Source organism: Phodopus roborovskii, unplaced genomic scaffold (assembly GCF_943737965.1).
Source record: "Phodopus roborovskii unplaced genomic scaffold, PHOROB, whole genome shotgun sequence".
Taxonomy (NCBI): Eukaryota; Metazoa; Chordata; class Mammalia; order Rodentia; family Cricetidae; genus Phodopus; species Phodopus roborovskii.
In genome coordinates this window covers 32,112,558-32,135,356 of record NW_026126469.1, presented here as the reverse complement: position 1 = coordinate 32,135,356, position 22,799 = coordinate 32,112,558, and the positions used below count along the sequence as shown (strand labels likewise).

At 37.6% G+C, this 22,799-nt stretch overlaps 2 protein-coding genes across 2 annotated transcripts in view; one reads left to right on the top strand and one right to left on the bottom strand.

Moving 5' to 3' along the window:
- Dzip3 (DAZ interacting zinc finger protein 3) overlaps positions 1-22,799 on the top strand; it is a 728,188-nt gene that overhangs the window by 567,321 nt on the left and 138,068 nt on the right. The window lies entirely within an intron of this gene.
- Positions 1-22,799, bottom strand: part of Myh15 (myosin heavy chain 15) — a 118,951-nt gene that overhangs the window by 77,320 nt on the left and 18,832 nt on the right. Inside the window, exons 10-14 of the mRNA XM_051190945.1 lie at positions 17,963-18,066; positions 16,467-16,605; positions 12,777-12,895; positions 9,084-9,233; positions 8,106-8,276 (exon numbers count right to left, since the gene is read on the bottom strand). Of these exons, the coding sequence (XP_051046902.1) occupies positions 8,106-8,276; positions 9,084-9,233; positions 12,777-12,895; positions 16,467-16,605; positions 17,963-18,066 (683 nt within the window). The remainder of the gene's footprint in view (positions 1-8,105; positions 8,277-9,083; positions 9,234-12,776; positions 12,896-16,466; positions 16,606-17,962; positions 18,067-22,799) is intronic.

The following is a 22,799-nucleotide window of genomic DNA, read 5'->3' as shown; positions in this document are numbered from 1 at the left end:
GCTCCCCAACAAATTAACTTCCAAATAGGTTGAAAAGGGGTGATTATTTATTTGCTGTTCCATAACATCTTGCACTATTGTCTAGGTTGCTGTAATAAAACACCCCAATTAAAGCAACTTAAGGGAGAAGGGGTTCCAGTTTCCAGTCCATCATTGTAGAGAAGATACAGCAGCAGGTGTTAGGAATAAAACACATGGGGAACCTTGATGGATCTCATGGCAGGAAAAGATTGACTTGAGGCGGGGGACAAACATACCAGGCAGACAGAGCTTAAATGAGAAGTTTTATTAGAAATGGGAGGGATGAGGAAGGAAGGAAAAAAGAGATAGAGAGACACAGAAACAGAGAGAGGACAGAAGACGGAGACAGGAAAAGTCCTGTCTGCCCCAGGGGAACAGCAGGAAAGAGAGCCAGAAAAAGAGAACATAGGTGGGCAAGGGTCTTTTTTTAAAGGGGTCCTTTGCACCTGCGTACATATTAAACAACCATGGAACCCTGGGCTGACCAGGGTACTGCCTGAGTGCATTCTGCCAGGTGGCAAAGGTAGGCCAGCATATTGCTGAATCATTACATCGGGAGTTCAAGACAGCTTTTAACATTACTCACATAGTCAAGAAGTAAAGATCATGGAATGCATGCTAGCTCTCAGTTTACACCAACTCATTCCTGCCAGAATGGCTAAAATTAGAAACACCAATGACAACTTATGCTGGAGAAGATGTGGAGAAAGGGGAACACTCCTCCACTGCTGGTGGGAGTACAGCCATTTTGGAGATCAATATGGCAGTTCTTCAGGAAAACAGGAATCAGTCTACCACAGGACCTAGCAATCCCCCTCTTAGGCACATACCCAAATGATCCACATCCATGCAACAAAGACATCTGTTCAACTATGTTCATAGCAGCACTTTTTGTAATAGCAAGAACCTGGAAGCAACCTAGATGCCCCTCAACTGAAGAATGGATAAAGAAAATGTGGCACATTTACACAATGGAATACTACTCAACAGAAAAAAAAATGGAATCTTGAAATTTTCAGGCAAATGGATGGAACTTGAAGAAACCATCCTGAATGAGGTAAGCCAGTCACAAAAAGAGGAACATGGTATGTACTCACTCATATATGGATTTTAGACCTAGAGCAAAGGATCACCAGATTATAATTCACACCACCAGAGAAATTAGGATACAAAGAGGAATCTAAGAGATTCACACAAGGTCCCTCACAGAAGGGGAAAGGAACAAGATCTCCTGAGCCTATTGGGAGGGGTGGGGTCAGTGAGTAGAGAGGGAGCTAGGAGAAAGAGAACGGGAGGAGAGGAAAGCACATAGGACTAGGAAGATTGAGTCAAGGGAGGAATAGATGAGAGGGGAGAGAGAGAGAGAGAGAGAGAGAGAGAGAGAGAGAGAGAGAATAAAAGAGGGAGCCATATCATACAATCCAGAATTCCTTGCTCAAGGAATGGTCCCACCCATGATTAAGGTGGATCTATCCATGCCAATTAACCAAGTCAAGAGAATCCCTTACAGACATTCTCGGAGGTTAACATTAATCTAGATAACCCATCACAGGTCTGCTTTGAGGCCCCAAATTGACAATAAATTCTATTACACCTATATTTCACTAAAAATGGTTTGAATTAGATGCTCTGACCAGAATATTTGCACTATGAACTACCCATTTTAAAAATCATGAACCCTGTTTTTTCTTTCACAATCACTTTCTTATTGCCAGCATGTGTGCTGCCCTGGTTCAGGACCTCTTTGTTTCTCTGGTGCCTTCCTACCAGCCTCATCTTACAGCAGAGTAAATATCAGCTCCCCTCATTTCCCCATTGTCCAGCTCAGAACCCAACTTGCTCCTATTGCTTTAAATAAGGAATAAATACATTAAAAGACCTTCACAGTCTGTTCCACCTCCCCCTTAAGTATTTGTTTATGCATATTGGAGGCTCTGAGTAGGGACATGACATTTCCCATCTGTGTGTGTATGTGCGTGTGTTTGTGCTTGCCCATCCTCCTATCATGTCACTAGTTATCTCTACATGCAGAAAACACTCCCATTTCCAAAGATCTAAACTAAATATTATCTCTTTCCTGGAAGGGCGTTATAGATTCATACAGACATAGTCAGATTCATTCAGACATAGTCAACCTCTGGCTTTCTGGTCACTTTGAACCTTTGGTTTTGGGGGGGGGGGGTGTTTGTTTGTTTGTTTGTTTTTGTCTGTCCCTTGTTATAACTATTTTACACTCGGCAATTTTTAAAAGACATTTTACACTTGTTAGAATTCCAATCCCTTTGCTTTTGCCCAATGCTTGAGATTTCTACTGGTTTTAGGTTGATCATCTGTATATTTCTGTGTGATAATTTAAGTCAGCACTTATTGTGTGTCTTGGCATCTGGGGAAAACCAAGAGGAGCTTTGGTACACCAATCATAAGTTCCTCTCCCACTTTACACTCTGACTAGACAACCTAGCAAGCTACCCCCCACCCCATAGGAGATGGACCAGGAACAGTGGCTGGGTTTCTATTCTCTGTTATCAATGAAACAATTTAGACATACCCATCTCATCCTCCTGAAGAAATTCGAAGTCACTCTATTGCCTCAGAGCCTGCTTCCTTTAGCTCCTACTTACACATTCTTTCAGGAAGGAGCCTCAAGTGACCTCAGGGGTATCAAATCTCAGAAATAGGAACAAAATATGAATAGCATGACAAATAAGTTGCTGAACTCCTCTGCTCAGTCTTAGAAACTTCATGTCCATCCATCCACATAGCCTTAGGTCAGAGATCCTTGACTCAGCAAAAGGGTAAGGAGGACAGACTCAAGACAAATAAGTGAACTTAGAGGTATCTATTTAACAAAACACAGTCTTGGTTTCAAGACATCTTTATGATTATAAGAGAAGTTCTTTGAGTGGCAAGATGATGACTTTGAGGGCTATATTCCTTATTACCCTCAGTGTAAGTCTTCAAGAAATTTTTAGAAAGTAATTAATTGTTAGGGGAACATTGATACATATTCCAATATGTAAATGTTTAAATTCTGAAACCTAGGCCATTTGGCTGGGGAACAATAGACAAAGTGTAAAAAAAAAAAAAAAAAAAAAAAAAAAAAAGAAAGAAGCATGAAGCTATAAATTTTTTTTAAATGCAAGCATATAAGATATAACTAGATACTAATGTCAATTGTTTCTTAATACAATAGCAAAATTAGCACAACAAAGAACTCTCTTTGGGAGACTGCAATACTTATTTAGTGCTGAGATGTTAGTGGGGTTTAAATATTTTGTAATTTTTTTGGGGGGAATATTTGTTACAATTTTCTACTGATATGGGAAGCTGTTGTCTGACATGTTACTATATAGAAACAATTAAACTTATTACCCCGCAAAAGTTAATCCATCCCCAGCCATTAAGCTATTGACATTATTAGACATTGGAAGAAGGAAAGGTAGTTCCTCATAAAAATGACAAGGAGACTTATTACTGATTATGAAAGCATGGACTTAGCTTAGCCTTGTCCCACTAGCTCTTGTAACTTAAATTAACCCATTTATATTAACCTACATTCTGCATGTGACATTAACTTTCTTCCATTTTCCACCTCTTGTTACCTCTCTGTCTGGCTGATAACTCAGCCTTTCCTTTTCCCAGAGTCTTCTCAGTCCCTGTAACTCCTGCCTAACCTCTTCCTGCCTAGTAAACCAATCTCAGTGACTCATCTGCACACAGTGCACAAATATCCCACAACATTCAGGGATGGTTGGGCAGTACATACTGCTTTTGAAGGGTTAAAGAAACAAAGGATACAAATTGGAAAGCTGGGTAGATAGAGAAGGAAGGTGGATCAGGGAAGAGCTGGGTGGGGGATGAAAATGATCAAAACACATGGTACAAAACTTTCAAAGAACTAATGAAAAGATAAATAGAAAAATGTATGAGAAAATGTTAATTCAGACCAAGTCAGACATGTAAGACTAATAATGTGATCCACCACATAACACATTTACATTCAGCATCTAGTATGATGGTAAGAACTGAAGTGATTTTTCTCTTGAGGATAGTATAATTCTAAAACCTAAAACTTTATTATAATTCCATGGAAAAAAGCTAGAGCCTTTAAAGATATATGAAAAGAATAACAAGTTCTTAAACACAAAACTTTGGATACTTGTCAAGAAATAACAAGTATAATCTCCTTAATAAAGGTTTGAACATAGCCATAAACTATGTAATTGCATGGTAATACTTTAGTATTAGTAAATTAAGTTCTGACCTAGAATATTTCAATAATAAAACAGGAGTGAGTTAATCCTATAATAGATTTGTTAAAGCATTTATATGGAAGGAGGTCACTATTATCTTAGAGAACAGTTAAGCTTGATGTTAAAAATATAAACTGCCCAGTCCTCCTAGCTGACACCCACATTCAAGGGGGCTGGTTTGGTCCTATGTTGGTTTCCCAGATATCAGACTGGGGTCTGCGAGTTCCCATTTGTTCAGGTCAGCTGTTTCTGTGGGTTTTCCCAGCATAGTCTTAACCTCTTTGTCACTCCTCCCTCTCTATAACTGGATTCCAAGAGTTTGGCTCAGTGCTTAGCTGTGGATCTCTGCTTCTGCTTCCATCAGCTACTGGATGAAGGCTCTAGGATGGCATATAAGGTAGTCACCATTCTCATTATAGGGGAAGGGCATTTAAGGTAGCCTCTCCACTATTGCTTAGGTTGTTAGTTCGGGTTATCCTTGTGTATCTCTGAATAATTTCCTAGTGCCAGATTTCTCTTTAAACCTACAATGGCTCCCTCTATTGATGTGTCTCTTTTCTTGCTCTCCACTATTCTGAGCAGTCTATGGGGCCTCTGGCAGTGGAACCAGGATGTATCCTTAGTGCACAAACAGACTTTGGGAGCCCATTCTCCATGGAGGGATACTACCTTAGCCTAGAGACAACAGGGAGGGCCTGGGCCCTACCCTAAATGACTTGACAGATTTTGATGATCCCTTGTGGAAGGCCTCACCCTCCCTGGGGAGTGAATGGGGGTTGGGATGGGATGGGGGGGCCAGTGGGGGGCATGGAAGGATGGGAGGGAGAGGGAACTGGGATTGATATGTAAGATAAGATTGTTTCTAATTTAAGTACAATAAAAATAAATTAAAAATTACAAATTCAATATGAGATAAACAGTTTAGTAAAGTTAAAAACATGAAATTTTTATTATGAAAATTACTTTTTCAAGTCCAGCAATTACTTGACCAATAATAAAAAACACAGAAGAAGGTAAGTTAGAAATTCATATTTTAAAAGATATATTGACTTACTTTAAAATAACTGTAATATCATCCATTTACTTAATAAAACAATGCCCTGTGGAGGTTGTTTTGTATTGTGTTGGAAAACACAGGGTCTGGAAACCTTCTAGGAAATGTCCATGCTATGCCCAGAACTGACATAGTGCCTCACTACAGTTATGAGGAACTAAAGATGGGCCTGAGGTTCAACATCACAGACTACCCAGTTGATGTTGAAGGTAAACTCCCAGTGGCAAGGACAAAGAAAGATCCTGTCTGTCTCCATGTTGTGTTGCTTGACTCTCACACCACAAAACTCATTATCTCAGGTTTACAGATGAAAGACTCAAGTTAGTATAGATAGAGACCATGGTTTTCCTGTCTCTGAAAACATAGGGGAATGAAGTGAGGAGAAAAAAAGAAAACTCTTTCCCCTTCTATAAATATTCTGAGTATGTATGATAGAATGTGTTTTGTATATATTGAAGTATTGTAGTTACTTTTAATTGAAAACTGTCCATGATTCATTCTGTATCAAGAATTAAGTTGTATCATTAATATAAACAATTTTCTCTATAGAGCCCAAATCAATATACTGGATCTTTTCAAAAATAGTTCATTTTTCAAAGGAGTTCTTGCTATTAACCTGACCAAAGTCCTTTGAAGTAGTTGAAGATTTATCTTTGCCTTCTATTACCTGGTCAATATTTTTTCACATTTTATCAAACCAGTAAAAAATATAACAGGAAATTACATCCATGTTGCTAGTGTATAACATGGAAAACTCAAGGCTGGAATAAATGAGGCAATAACCTCAGGTCAAATAAAAGTCAAAAGTCAATAACTCTGACCTACTATGGGGTGAACAATCTCTATATCCCTCTTTCTACTTAAAAATAGTATCATAATATAAACGAGGTAAACAGGTGTTAGAAGTGATAGTTGCTAAAAGTTAAACCTTTTCTTTGCTGATCTGAAGCTCTGTTGTATTTCTAAACATAAAATACACACACACACACACACACAATTTACCACACCATGGTTTGTTTATTATTATTTTATCAAATTTATAGTGACATAGCGAATCCATTCTTTTATTCAACCTGTTCTCCCCATAGGGAAGTTCATTGACAAAAATAAAAAATCAATATGTTGTTTATTCCTTTTAAGAATAACAAGCTTTTTATCTAAAATTAAAAAAAAAACCCTGCATAAAATAGTGAGTGGCAATTACCCTATATCCTTCCTGACAGCGTTCGTGGCAATCAAATGTTAGAGCATGTAAAGAACTTTTAGAAAGGAAAGGCTTTGGTCTGTTCAGACTTGTCTCCAAAATATACTTCAATTCCTAATAAAACCAAGAAAAGGCTTGGAGTTATCACTATTCAACAACACTTATTTTTGTTTGTAGACAAAGCAGCAGAAAAGAGAATATGAACCTTTCTACCAAACCCCATTAATCCATTCCATAACAAAGAAGAGTAGGGGGCCTCACAAAATTCCAAAACTGTATACTGCGGGTAATTTGTTAATAAGCCATGAAATCTTATCATACATTATGTAAAATGACGAGTACCAGTTGAATTAAATGAATAAACAACATTCTGCTACGTTCCAGTCCTAAGACCAGTTGTTTATCTACTGGTGCTAATTTGCCAAATTTTCTTAAACTTCCCCTGGTATGGCTATGCTCATTATTTTTTGTTTGTTTGTTTGGGGATTTTTGGTGGTATTTATATAAATATATATATGCATATATATATAAATAATATCTATAATATATAATATATATAACAAATATACATTTAATTCGTTTCACATACCAACCACATTTCCCCCTCCCTTCTCCTTTCCCTCCCACCACCTCCTCCCAACTCACCCCCATCCACTCTTCAGAAAGGATTTGGCCTCCCAAGCAGCATCAACAAATTCATTTGAAGCTATGCTCATTGTCAGTGAGACAGGTGCTGCAGAGATCACAGTTTTAGCTCTGTTTTTCCCTGAGAAAGACAGAGCTTGGCCATTTGATTTTCAGCAAGTGCCCTAGCACTCTAACAGTGGAGAGCATGCACATGCTGCACATGATGGAGTAGGACAGCTGACAGGAGAGTTTAGCTAGGATGCCACAGATCCTGCACACAAGGACCATCATAAGAAGGCAGACAGAGACATTCTCCATCCGCTGACAGAAGCTGCTTCCTGAGACGGATCAGCTTGGTGAGCTGTGATAGTTTATAAACAAAAATGGACAAGGAGGCCAGTTTGGGCAACCTCCCTAATGTTACTATCATAGAACCGATGGAAGCAGATGCAGAGATTCACATCCAAGCACCAGGAAGAGCTAGGGGAACCCAGTGAAAGATAGGGAGAAGGCATTATATAAGTAAGGGGAGGTCAAGATCTTGATGAGGAAAGCCACAGAGACAGTTGAGACAAACTTGTGGGAGCGGATGAACTCTAAACCAACATCTGGTAGTCTGCATGGGACCAAACCAAGTCCTCTGCATGTGGGCAACAGTTGTTGTAGCCTGGTCTGTTTGTGGGACCCCTAGCAGTGGGACTAGGATCTATCCCAACTACATCAGCTAGCTTTTTGAAGCCCATCCCATATGGTGGGATGCCTTGCTCAGCCTTTGGGGGAATGGGGCTGAAAGTGCCAGGCTTTGTTGACTCCCCATGGGAGGTCTTACCCTTTCTGAAGAGTGGATGGGTGGGTTAGGGGTAGGTGGGGGAGGACGGGAGGAAGAAGGAACTGTGGTTGACATGTAAAATGAATAAAAAAACAATTATTAAAAAAAAAAACATACCTTCTCAATGAGATCTATGCAGGCTTGCAAATCCAAATCATAGTCAATGGATATCCACTCAAGGCCTTCTTTCCTATATTCTTCTTGTCCCAGAATACACATGTGCTGATTGAAGAACTGTTGCAACTTTTCATTGGTAAGATTGATGCAGAGTTGCTCAAGACTATTGTACTATGAATAGATAGGAAGAAAATTAAAGATAAGAAAGAAGTCCACTTGTGAGAATACATATTAATGAGAAATCAAAATCACTATCACATGATAGCAAATGTACACAAGCAGTAACAGTGCTCAGCTAAATTCCTATCTCCTCCAGATATATCTATAAACTAATGATTATTATAATAAAATAATACTCATTGGAATTATGAATCACAAAAGACTCTATTTACTTTTATTTAAATGTTGATTATGAAATTAATTACTTAACACTAATTGTAATAATAATAATTATTATTAATTGTAACTCTTTTCTAATCAAAGTAGCCCTTAGGGTTTAGGTATAATGATTCTCTTTGCCTTTGTTTCCGTTTTTAAATTGAAATAGAATTATATCAACCTTTCCCCTCCCTCCCCATACACCCCTACTCTCCAGTTGATAACCTTTTTATTTAAATGTTGTTGTTACATACATCTCTGTATGTATATGTATGCACAAATGTATAAATACAAACTGCAGAGTCTATTTTTGTTGTTTGTGTGTATGTGGTCTCAGGGCTGGTCATTCTGAATTGGACAACCTATAAAGGACTTGTTCCTGGGGGAGACTAATCCCCCTTCTCCTAGCAGTCATTAGTTATTTGTAGTTTATTGACTAGGAATGGGACCCTGCGAGGTTTTCCCCCTTCCACATTCATTAATACTGGGCCATAATGATTCTTACCATGCTTTGTGTTTTCCCATGGTTACATTTCACAACTCAAATTTTCAAATCTCCTTGAAATACTCATTGATTTTACTCTTACCATGTATACTTACATCAAGTATTTCAAAACCAGTGATGTCGAGAATAGCAATGAAGAAGTGGCTTGGCCGCTTGGCATCGAGGACCTGGTTCATACGTGCCGCTAGCCACTTAAACATCCTTTCATATATTGACTTAGACAGTGCACCAACAGCAGAGGTTACCTAAGAATCATATTTAAATTTTTCTTTCATAAGTATGTGGTGAGATAGCTCAGTGTTTTAAGATTACTTGCTGGTCTCCAGCACTCAGATAAGGCAGCTCACAACTGTTTGTCATTCTAGTTCCAGAGGATCCAATGCCCTCTTCTACTCTCATGTACGCTCACACCCACATACAGACTCATACACATAAACAATAAATGTAAATCTTTAAAATATTAATTTTTAAATTTTTAAAACAATGTATTTTTAATCCTGGGCATTGAAAGTGTCTGCAAACACCTTCAAGTCAAACTGGTATGTATTTATTAATCTTTTATGGTTTTAAAATTATGCTGAATATAATAATTAAAAAAAAGATGAAAAGAAGCAAGAAAAGGTTGGGGAAAGGAAGAAAGCAGAGTAGAAGAAAGTTAGCACAGTACCTCCTTATCAAAAGTATAAGAAAGAAATCATGTTCCTATTGATATCCCAGGATACTGTTTGACGCTATGCTCTAGAGCCTTGTTCTGGATGTTGTGGCCCAAAGACCTGCTACCAGAATCAGATTCATCAGTAACTTCTAAAAGATGTCAGGATTCAGGCTGAGTCCCAGATGTACTGAATCTGTAGAGTAATACTGTTCCCATTCACCCAGGCAAGTTGCAAGAAAAATCCTCTTATATCATTTTATGAACTCTCCTGCCGTTAGTACCTGATAATGTATCTCATTCCCCATTTCATGTATAAATTCTTAACCTGTCCTTAGCAAGAAACCTATTAATCCAATTCACCAATGGTCCCTTTTGCTCGATGTCTTCTCTTAGAAATGTGCCATCACTCACTCTCTTTCCCTGTTCTTGGCCTATAAATTCCCATTTGTTATGGCTGTATGTGGAGTTGAGTGCTAAATCTCTTCCCTGTTGCAATATCTCTATACAAGAGTCCTGAATAAAGTTGCCATCACATTAGTAAGTGTCAGGATATTTCTTTCTTTTCATGCTCTGGGTCCAATAAAGTTTTAAAACTTTTAATATTGAATATTAAAATTTGTAATCCCTAGAACATGCTTTGCTATTGCTGACACTGCTGATTGATAAACTGCATGTCCCTTAGCAGCTGACTCATCTTCCCTGGGATACAGCAGTTCCATCCCAATAGTATTCTTGGAGGCTCTGTCTAGTCTTGACTTTCAACTCATTATTATTTTTTGTTCTCAGTCGGGTCTTTACCTTTCCTGAATGAAGAATGGCCTTGGGGAAAATCATTCTGATACAGATTTCCCTGTCAGAGTGAGGCTAAGAAAATTCTTTTTTACTGTTCCCAAAAGGATGAGGTGGTTTGTTTCTTAATGTTGAAAAATAACACATTAGCTTTCTTAAGTAGTTCTGTTAAAGACTGGAATGGCAACTTAATCCTTTGTAATACACGAATTTAAGAGGCAGATTTTAATTACAGTCTTTATGCAGGCTCATTAGCTTTATAAGAAGAAAAACCCTATTCTATAGTCACAGCACATCACACATCCAAGTTACAGTGAGTGTCTAAGAAACAATGACACTGACAAATGCTCATGATATGACTTGACTTCCACCAAGTTGTACTATTTTAACACTTATAAAGCACCTGCTGGTTGCAAAGCACTATGCTAGATGTTGATGTCCCAGAATGACTCAGGAATAATTCATAGCCTTAAAGGTCACCAAGGTTATCTTAAATGTTTCCTCGAATAAACTATCATAAATATTCCTGGTCCACCTCTGAGTATTTTAAGGCTAGAAAGAGATAAGCATTTTAAGAGAGGGGTGTGTGTGTGTGTGTGTGTGTGTGTGTGTGTGTGTGTGTGTGTTGAAGTTGACAAATATATGATGCCACTGAGGTACATCCCCAGATGCACAAGTTAAATAGACATTTACAAAACCATCCTTTTCACTACTAGACTTATGCTTAAAGAAGGCATTGGTAGTTTAAAGTAGATGAGACATTTTGAGACATTTGCTTTGCCCCTGTAAACTGTACCATTGTGCTAATTTTCTCAATGAAAATGAAGATAAATTCATGATTGTCAAGCCTGTTATGGCCTTCACATATTCAGCCCATCATTTACATGTAGTGGGTTTTTATTGTTGCTTTTGTTTCTTACTTTTTGGGTAGGTGGGGGGGGGGGGAGTCCAAACAGTTTCATATACCCCAGGCTAGCCTCAAACTCATTCAAAGATGACCTTGGATCCTGATTCTCCAACCCCTGCCAACAGAATGCCTTCCATGTGTCATCAATACCTAGTCCTAGGTGTGTGTGTGTGTGTGTGTGTGTGTGTGTGTGTGTGTGTGTGTGTGTGTTATGAATGATAGAGACAAGGTTATGACTTCACTATAACATTTTCTCTTTCTAGAAAAAACATATGCATCATTTTTTCCATTATGAAGAGAAAATATGACAAATTCTCATGACTGGATATAAATGAAAGCTCTAGTACCATGGTCCCAAGTGAAGGTGGGGAAACTTCCCTTTACAAATTATTTTATCTCCCTGTCCACAATATCATAGGCTGTGTCCTCCAGGTAGCATAAACATACAATGCAAGATTGCTGTACAATAAGTACTGGATTTTGTTTGAGTAAAAGAACAAATGTTTTGTTACCACTGAGATTTTGGTGTACATGGGTTACTGCAGTATAGCCTGTTTCACACTGACTAATATACATAGTAGGTACAAATTATTATGAAATGTACTGGTATACATAAATTATTTTAGTACCAAGCAACCCATAAGGACAAGTCTGAAGTCAGCCATCCCAAATATTTGCTATTTATATCATTAAATTAGCAAACCTTCTGTATTTTGTGTCTGCTCTCAATTTCTTGTTCCTGTGAATCCTATCTTCAATATACATACTGAAACCTATTCCCCACTAATATAACCATTTATTGATTACACTAAGGAAGCTAGTATGTAAAGAGATGTCAGTTCTCCAAAGTAATTCACTTTAGTGCTCTACAGTTCTGAAAGTTTCTTAGCTAGACAGCCAAGATGTAGATCACAAGTGAAATGTTACCTATTGGAGAATTGTTAAAATATTCAGCATAGTCCTTACTACTGTAATGCCTTTCATCAGAACATTTAAATGCTCATCATAGTAGCTCTCTTTACAGCTTTCACAGAAAAGTATTATTAACATTGTCATGTGTTGAAAATATGTAAATATGACATTATACAGTCTATGGGGCCTCTAGTAATGGATCAGTATTTATCCCTACTATACAAATGGACTTCGGGAGCCCACTCCACATACAGGGATACTTTCTCAGCCTAGACACATGGGGGAGGGCCTAGACCCTGCTCCAAATGATATGACAGACGTTGAAGACTCCCCGTGGAAGACCTTAACCTCCCTGGGGAGCAGAAAGGAGATGGGCTGGGGTTTGGTGGGAGTGATAGGGGAGGATGGGAGGATGAGGGAACTGGGATTGACATGTAAACCAACCTTATTTCAAATTTAAATTTAAAAAAGGAAAAAAATAATTACATGATCACATGATTACAATGTCCTCAAATGTTACCTTACCTGTTGTACATTTTGACTTCTGGTAACATACTCATTACCAACTTTGATTCTAGGATAGATCAGGCCCTTTACCAACTCAGAAGAGTTAATGCCCATGAGGGAAGCAGCTTTGTCAGCATCTGATCACACAAGAAAGGAAGAATGTCAAGAATGGAGGGAGGAAAAAGAGTAAAAGAGGCTGGAAACACTGTGGAAATCATTTCACTATAGCCAAATACACGGCCTAGAGGATAGAAGGGCTGTGTGTTTAGATCAGTGTAAAAATGTTAGATTGCAGCTTTGAAATAAATGGTTGGATGAATCTATTTCTTGCAGATAGAAATCAAACCACATTGAAGCACCACTTAATGATCCCTTAGAATGGCTCTCACTGGAAGGTAGTAACAGGCTTTGGTGAAGATGTGGACATTTACATGTGGCATGGTTATTACAGAAAACAATGTTGACAAATTCTCAGAAGTTAAGCCCAGAGTTACAGTAGGACCCAGCAATTTCACTCTTGCATATGGTTTTAGGAGAAATAAAGACATTTATACAAAAATGTACACAGTATTTCTAGTAATATTATTATAGTAACCAAAATGTAGAAAAATGCTCATCAACTGATTTATAAAACAAGATAGGATATGCTTATATACTGGAAATGAAATAAAAAAGAAATGAAGATTTACGTAGTCTGTAACAGGGCTTCATTCACAAGGACTTACAGAAGATGATCAGGAGTTGAAAGAACTTCATGAACCTACCACAGAAAATGATGAAATCGTGTTTTACAAATAATACTATATTTACAGAATTTTATGAAAATCAGATGGAAACTTATTCATAGACATATACTTCTCATTTTTGTTTAAAATTTTAATATAAGTGAAATAATTTATATTTCAGTGTGAGTTACTGTTGTATTTTTCTTCCTGTTTCTTCTTTTTTTGCTCTCTACTCTTCTACTCAAAGACTCAAAGAGTAGAGTGTGCATGTGATGTATAGTGTAAATTTTGAGGATAAATCCAATGTACATTTTTAGATACTCAGTGTTCTCTGAAATGGTGAAGAAGTAACACTAGACTAATGGGTGTTATTTGGTTTTTAACTTTTAAGGTAAGATGAAACATTGAGAGTTTAACCTTGTCTGTGGGTAAAACTAGATTTAGGGATAGTTCTTAACACTGGAGAAAACATGAACAAAGCTTAGCTTATCTTGATATAGGAAGTGGTTTTGCAGACCTAAAGCAGGCACTGGAAAGATGAAGACACTTGGCAAGAACTTTAAAAAGCATCACCAGAAAGAGTGTTACTTATTTCCAATATCACCATTTTCTGATTTATTAATATACCTGGGTTCTATAATTAAAAACAACTCTTCAAAAACATGAAAATGTCATAATAAAACCTAGAATATTACTATTTAATCTGTGCTGATAAATAAAGATGCTTAAAGTAAAAAAGACAAAAGCAGCCTTTACCTTACTAGGCTCTATGGCACACAGTCCCAATTTCTTAGAAGGTTCAAACAGGAGGACACTTTGGCCATGATTTAAAGTTTAAGCAGAGTTATGTGGTAAGAGCCCAACCTCAAAAACTAATAACAGAACAGCTATAGCAATATCATCCCCTTTGCCCCAAAACATAGAAAAGGCAACAGAGCAGAAGAAGTTGACTTAAAAGCATATATGCTACAATATATGAAGATTGCAGATCTTTGTATCATTTTCCCTGTTTCATTCATACCTGTGTTCAAAAGCTGTCATCTCTGAAGGAGCCACCTGATAGTATATGTATGCCAAACCCATCCATATTCTCATATACCTTATTCATCCATTATGTTTTATTTTCACTGGATTGCCATTTGACACATATTTGTTTGACCTACATCTCTCAGAGCTAGGATGATATCTTGTTTGTGTGCATCCTCAAGAATAAAAGTATCCCTGGTACTGGGTTAAACAATGAAAGGACCCCCAACCCAGTCACAGAATGGGAAAAGATTCTTAACAGAAATTTCTAAGAAAAAGATATACAAATTTCAAATACACATACAAAATGATGCTCAAAATTGTTAATCAGGAAGGAAATGCAAATTAAAACTGTAATGAGGCATGGCTATATGCCTATCAGAGAATAGTTACTATAAAAACAAAGCAAGACAAGTGCAGGCACAGATTTGAATCAGAACTTTTGTGTATCGTGTGTGGCACTATAAAATTGCGCAGCCACTGTGGAAACCATTTGACTGTTCCTCAAAATCACAGCATAGAATTACCATTTAATCCAGTTATTCCACTTACGGATAGATATACATTAAATGCAGGGAGTGATATTGATACCCTTACACTAGCATTCATTCAGAACAGCCAAATAGTGGAAGCAACCCAGATGTACATCAACTGATGAGTGGATAAACAAGACATTATAAATACATGCAACTGAATATTAATTAACTTTTAAAAGGAATGAAATTCTAATACAGGTCAACCTTGATAATGGGATTATTAGTGAAATAAAGTAGATACAAAAATGTAAATGTTAGGTTCCACTTACATGAAGTACCTAGACCAGTCAATTTTGTGGAGCTAAAAAACACAACTATAAAGGAAGAAAAACCTTAACGTGATTCAGTTTTCAATAATGAAAAAATTCTGGAGACAGACAATAACAATGTGAATGTACTTAATTTCAGAAAGATGCATACTTATACCTAAAGTGACCAATTTTGTTATATAAATATTATCACAATTAAAAGATAAAACTAAAACTACTCTCCATTGAAAGGATTAAATGGATATAGTTTCTCTTTTACATGGAATTTTTAAATTAAATGTAATCATTGCAATAGCTATGCTATCTTTTTTTATAATTCTGATTTTCCACATTTGTAGAGAGATTACTAATTGTAATAATGTCTCACATGTTTTATAATCAATTAAGAACATAGTTTTTACAGAATTTTTATTTAATCTTTAGAATTTTCACACATATATGTAAGATATATATATATATATATACATATATATATATATATATATATATATATGTCTTATCAACCTCCAAGTCCACTGAGACTCAATAATCCATTTCCCTCCTTTTTGTTTTTATTATTATTAAAATACCCCGAGTCCACTTACTCCTGACTCGGAGCCATATCAGCAAAGAAAAGCGAGTCTCTCTCCCTGCACAACCATCAACTGCCAATAGCCCTCACTAATGGAAAAGCCCTTAGTGAGGGAAAAGAGCCCTTTTTCCCATTCACACTGGAATTCTGACTTAGATTTTAATGAAAAAAATATGACATAACTCGAAGCCTCATAGTTTTGTCAGGATGGAGTCAGTTTGCCTTTGGAATTTCAAGGGTCTTTGCTTAGACCCTCTGCACTTATACCACTTAATATATAGTATGGAACATTAGCAGAAATTAACTCAAAAATTATTCTTATCCTGTAAGGGGAAGGTACTCTAGGATGATGACTGAGAAAACACTTTCTAGCAACAATAATAAAAGGCTGGGTACTGAGGGCTTGTCTAGTAGGGATGAAGCCCGAAATTCAATCCCCAGCAGCACAACATGAAAAAACTCAAATAAATAATAGTCATGATACTGATTATTTTCAATGTGCATGCAAGGATAAGAAGGTGGACTTGGAAACAGTGCTTTAAAGGGAATTATAAGCCGTGTCTTTGTAAAGTAAGCCTTACTTTCTGTACCATCAGCCTCCAGTTGCTCTTCTCTGGGGTTCTGTCTAAATGTCAGGTTCCCAATGTGCATGATGGCTCCAATGATCTTATAGCAGCCAAACTTCTCATCAGGAAGAAATCCCAAGATGTCCATGGCTTTCTGTAAAAACAGAAACATATGGCTAGCTGTGGCTTCTTTTTCCTGATGGTTCCAGTAGGCTCCTCTATGTCACATGTTCCACATGTAGCTGGGGGCTACAACAGTAAGAGACAGAGCACTATGGCCTAAAGTGACCTTAAAAACAAAAACAGAGCATCACATTGCTACAGAAAACTTTCTTTTTCCTAAGCACTCATTTCAGTAACATTTGTCTCTGGCGTGATTTCCTAAAATGGTTAATTTGACAACCCTCCCCAGAACTGTATGACTATTGTGAAATGATTAAGCACTTTCTCGGGCTTATCTAAGCTTGATTATCTCTGGGGGGGGGGGGGTTGAGGGATGAGGCAGTTCCTCACATATCTGTAAACTTTGATGAAATGAAGTAACTGTGACCTTTGCCTTTAAAAGACTTCCTCCCCTTCAAGCTGGACCTCAGTCCCAAATACAACCATGGAAACTGAGGACAGCTGCAGCTTAAAATAACATTCAACTAATTACAGCTGGATGGAGCTCAAGTGGTCTCTAGGTGTTTTATAGCAGTGTAACTATATTACCACATCACTGCATCCTAGGGAGACACTGTATGTAGTCCCAGAAGAAGGTAGTCCTTATGAAAACTAATTTAGAATAAAGACAAGGACTGATTCTTTTTCAATAACTTCATTCATAGGAATGTAAGGTTGAGTGAATATAATATGCAAAAAGAGCATTAACCTTCTAAGACATTCACAGGGTAAACAGAGACAAAAATCTTGGTTCGATAAGTAATAGGACAAATGTCTGACCAGAAACAAATTTTTTTGAGCAGTCACCTAAAATTCTCATAAAATGAATTTGAAAAATCAAACTTGAGCCAGGTGGTGGTGACACACACCTTTAATCCCAGCACTCGGGAAGCAGAAACAGGTGGATCCCTATGAGTTTGAGGCCAGCCTGGTCTATACAAAGCTACACAGAGAAACCCTGTCTCAAAAAGAAAAAAAAAATAAAGAATTAAAAAAAAAAGAAGAAAGTAAGAAAAATCACACTCTATGGACAACATGATCTTGCAAAATAATTATAAATAAACAACAATACCAAAACAACTCCATATAGATAGAAAACAGAATAAAGACTTTAGAGATATACACCAACTAAAAGAGTTTGATATTAAGTTGAAAATTCGGTCTATAGCTATAATATCCCTCTATTGAAAATATGTGTGTCTATTGCTTGTAAACTTTGGAGAAAAGCAGCCTCCCTCATCAAGGGGAGCAAGGCCGGGTCCCCAGACCTCAAGATGAGCTGTTATGATGCTAGTTTTCATGGCTCATTGCCTTCACAAGACTTAACATCTACAACTGCCAAGCCTTACTTCTGTGGCCAGAAATTCTTTAGCATCATCCACAGTCTCCATAGCAACCACTCCACAGGAGCAAATGTGGAAGTCGGAGGAATTTGTGGACACCAGGAGCATGTCTGCAATGGAAAACGTTTGGTTAAATGGCTTAGAGAAATGCACAACACCAAAGGGAGCAATGGGTCAAAATTCAGGTTACTCTTACAACTTATAAGATACTTGCAAACATGCCACAATCAACTCTGTATTCTAGACCCAAACTTCTGTAATCAATATTTTCCTGTTAACTTATCTGTCATGTGTCAAAGCCACCCAAGAGAACACCGGGTTGACCAAATCCAAATGCAGATTCAATCACAGCAGCACAAAGTGATGGTACTTGGCAGGGGATTGTAGATAATGTGTGTTGGCAAAACTTGATAACAGGCACTTGGCCTAGATTCATGACAGAGGGTAAAAATGCTTTGTAAAATTATAAGTATAACATACCTGAGTTTCATGGCTAGGAAACAGCCAATTCTCTGGGGTCAGCACCCAGAGAACATTAACCACATGATCTTGTCACTTCACATCCTCACTCACAGGAGGCTGAGTCCTTCATTCAAGGGATCCATAAACCAGACACAAAGTAACCACTGTACTGGTAGTGGGTTTATGGGTCTTGACATGTTTCATTTCATCATGAAACATAAGGCAGGACAAAACTAGGACAGCTGTCAACAGATCAACTAACTCTGCAGAGTGCTGCCCCATGGTTGGTCTCAGTGAAACTTTTTATTTTCACTTTTTAAAAATCTGGTCTAATCTTTCTGAGTTACCCATTGAAGCAAAGATCAGCTTTGTGGAAATACAAATCTCAGAGACAAAGAAATTGGCTTACAGGAATGCTCACAATATCTCTATTTGGAAGCATGCTGAATGCTGAATGTGTTAATAAAACTGTTGTTTATCCATAGAATAAGTTATTGTTCATCAAATAAAGAAATAAATTGAAACATTAAAGAATCTCTACATAACCATGCTGGCTGAACTCAGCCAGACCAAAAGAATGTGCAGTATATAATGATTATGTATTATACAATTATAGAAAATGAAACCTAATTATCATGTTTACATATAGATGGTGGTAGAAGGGTTCCAACAATGGAAGTGGAAAGAAAAGAGAAATTATAAAAGACACTGGTGGACATTTTTCAAAGGGTACATGTAGTGCTTGTGGTTATGGTTCCTTAAATATACATACAAACATACATAGGTACCTATATATACCAATACCAACTGTGTATTTCAAACATTCAGTTAACTGTAGGTCCATGATTCTCCTTTAAAGCTACTTTTATTATAAGCCTAGCCTTTTACAAGATTACTACTACAACCACCAAAACTATCCACCATAATAAAAAACAGAAAGAAAATTTTCCATGACAAAAGCAGGGCTGAAGAAGTTTCTGAGCACAAAATCAGCTCCACAGAGAATAGTAAAAGAATATTTCAGACTGAAGAAAATGATAAGTACACTCAAGAGACTATGATGCCAGGATAGCATTTTTGTAAAGTATGACTTAGTTTGTCTAAGCATGACTAAGGTAACAAACACTACAAAATCAACAAAATGATGACAATCAAAGTACATATTCCAATATTAACTCTATTAATGGCCTCAATTATACAGTCAAAAGACAGAAGATAGCAATAAGATTTAAAATAAATTAAAAAAAAATAACAGGATGAATCTCTTTGCTATCTCTAGGAAACAAACCTCATCTCCCAAGACAGACTACTTTAGAATGAAAGGATGGAAATTCTAAGCAAACGGGACCAAGAAACCAGCCGATGTCATTATTCGACTATTTTCCAAAATAGACCAGCCAAATCAAGTAAGAAGAGATAAAGAAAGTCATTTAGTTCTAACTAAAGGAACAATCCACCAAGAAGACATCATAATTCTAAGCCTATACACAACAAACGTAAGTGAGCTCAATATAATAAAAAAATAAAGAAAAAGAACCCATACTAGTAGTAGGCATTAAGTCACAAATTAACCCTAACACAGTAATAGCAAGTTTAGTACCCAACTTTCACCAGAGGACAGGAAGAAGGTTGTCAAAACAAAAATTAAGTAAGCATCAGAGTGAAATGACATAGAGCAAATAAAACTAACAGATATTTACAGAATATCCTGCCCTATCACTACAAAAGATACATTTTTTTCCTCAGCAGCCCATCAGTTTCTCTAAAATGGAGTCATAATGGAACGCAAATAAAATTTTAACAAATTGAGGAAATTTTCAATAAATCTATATATTCTTACTGATCACAGTGGAATAAAGTTTGCAATCAATACTAAAAGAAACTCTAGAAAATGTGCAAAATCATGGAGATTAAAGAAAATACTATTGAATGATATATGGGTCATTCAAAAGGTCAAGAAAGAAACTTTGAAGTCTTGGAATTAAATGAAAATGAAAGCACAATATATATCGAAATTCCTCGACTACAAAGAACCAGCCTAAGCCAGGAAATGTATATCTTTAAGTGTGTACAAATAAATAATTAAAATTATAAAATCACAAATACATAACTTAAAGCTGAACATCAAGAGTTTGGTAAAGCAATAAACACTAAAACTCAAAAATAATAGATGAGGAGAAATAATCAAAACCAGGCCAGAAATTAATAAAATTGAAACAAACAAATAAAAACAATATTTAAAAAGTCAATGAAATGATGAGTTGATTCTTTGAAAAAATAAGCAGGATTGACAAAGTCTTAGCTGCATTAACTAAGAAGTGAAAAAAAGAAGACACAAATAAATAGAATTGTAGATTGGTAGAGATCCATCAAAAAAGATACAAAGTACCAAAGAACTTCAGAAAATAATAAGAGCATTTGAAAGGGTGCTCAACATCCTTAGGCATCAGGGAAGTGAAAATTAAAACCACTTTGAGAATTGACCTTACTGTAGTCAGGGCGGCTTACTACATAATAAAGGAACAAAATGGTAGCATATACTGGAGAGAATGTGGGGATAAGGGAACCCTCGTCCACTGCTGGTGGGAGCACAAACTGGTGCACACTATGGACATCAATATAGAAATTCCTAAAAAGGTAGTCAGATCCTTACATAGATCTATCACACTTGGGCACACACCAAAGGAATGTATAACCTACCACAGAGATACTTGCTCATCTGTGTTCACTATGGCTAAGAAATGGAATCAGGATAGATGTCCATAAACTGACAGATGGGTAATGAAAATGTGATATACATACACAAAGCTTTTTTGTTCGGCTGTATTTAAAAATAAAACTTGCAAGTAAATGGGTAGAACTGGAAAGGTACATAGAGTGAGGTAATACAGGTACTGAAAAACAAAGGTTGCATTTTTTCTCTCGCATTGGGGATCCTAGTTGTAGATGGCTAACTTTGTTCAAATTGTAGTATGGAAAGAAGTCAGGAAAATAGAAAGAAGCCCTGGGTAGGTAGCTTAAATGAGGTGGTAATAGAGTATAGGTAAGATAGAAATCAAAAGGGACTACACAAGGGGTGGGACACAGGAAAGTCATAAAGGGACTGGGGAAAGAAGAGTAGGAAATGATTAACTTAAATGAAGGAGTGTGAGGAAAAAAAAAAAACATGGAAACCTACTATCTCATAACCAAATTTAAAAATACAGTTTATACTTTTTAAAATGGGCTAAAGAGGACTCGGCTGGAGTGTGCCAGGTCCCACTGAGATTCGCCTATCTGTGCAGAAACATCCTGAGTATCAGCCCAGCCTTTGTCCCCCATTACCAGGCCTTGGCTAGAGGTGAGTCTGGGACCAAGTTTGGCAGCCTCTCCCCTACACCCTCCCCCGGGAACTCCCTGGTGACCCTGGATCCCCCTGCTCCTGTGTACTGTCCCCATCGAGAGCGCTCTTGGAGCTCTGATACACCCCCACCCACCCACACTGCAAGCCTGCCCTCCCCCTATCCTGTGCCCTATCCTGCCCACTGTCCTACAGCTCTGGTTGAGCACTGAGACAGAGGGTGGAGACAAAAGTCCAGACACCTTCTGGGAACTTCAGGGAGCGGCTCTGAACACAGGAGACCTACCTATCCATGCGGGACCACCCGTAATTTCCACCTGTCTGGTCTCTGAACCCCACAACCAGTCCTCTACTGAAGCCCCAGGGCCCCTCCCAGAGATTGGCCTATCTCCACAGGACCACTCTGAGTTCCCACCAGCCTGCTTGATCCCCATCAGCAGGGCCTCTGTTAAAGAGGCCTCAGCTGGAGAGTACCAGCCCAGGCTAGATCTGCCTATAGGCACAAGGAACATCCTGAATCCTAGCCTTCGGGATCTTTGACCCCCATCGCCAGTCTTCTGATGGAGCCTGATCGCTGACCCCTATGCCTAGGCCCCTGACTCTGGAGAGACCTCCTAGAGAGCTTGGACCACCCAGAGCTACAGTCATCAAACCTCTGACCCACCTAAGGGGAAGTACCATAGAGAGAGAGAGAGACACCACCAACAGCTACTGGAAGAAGCTATGAAAAAACAGCAATACAAGAAAAGAGCTAAGAACAGAAAGACAAGCATGACACCACCAGAATCTAGGGAATCTACACCAACTAGACCTGAGGGCTGAAATCAACAACATAGAAACCAGGAAAACAATACAAAAAATAAATGCAACAAAGAGTTGGTTTTTTGAGAAAATCAACAAGATAGACAAACTTTTATCCAAACTAACGAAAAAGCAGAGAGAGAACATGCAAATTAACAAAATCAGAAACAAAAAGGGGAACATAACAATGGACACAGAGGAAATCCAGACAATTTTCAGGTCACACTTTGAAAACCTGTA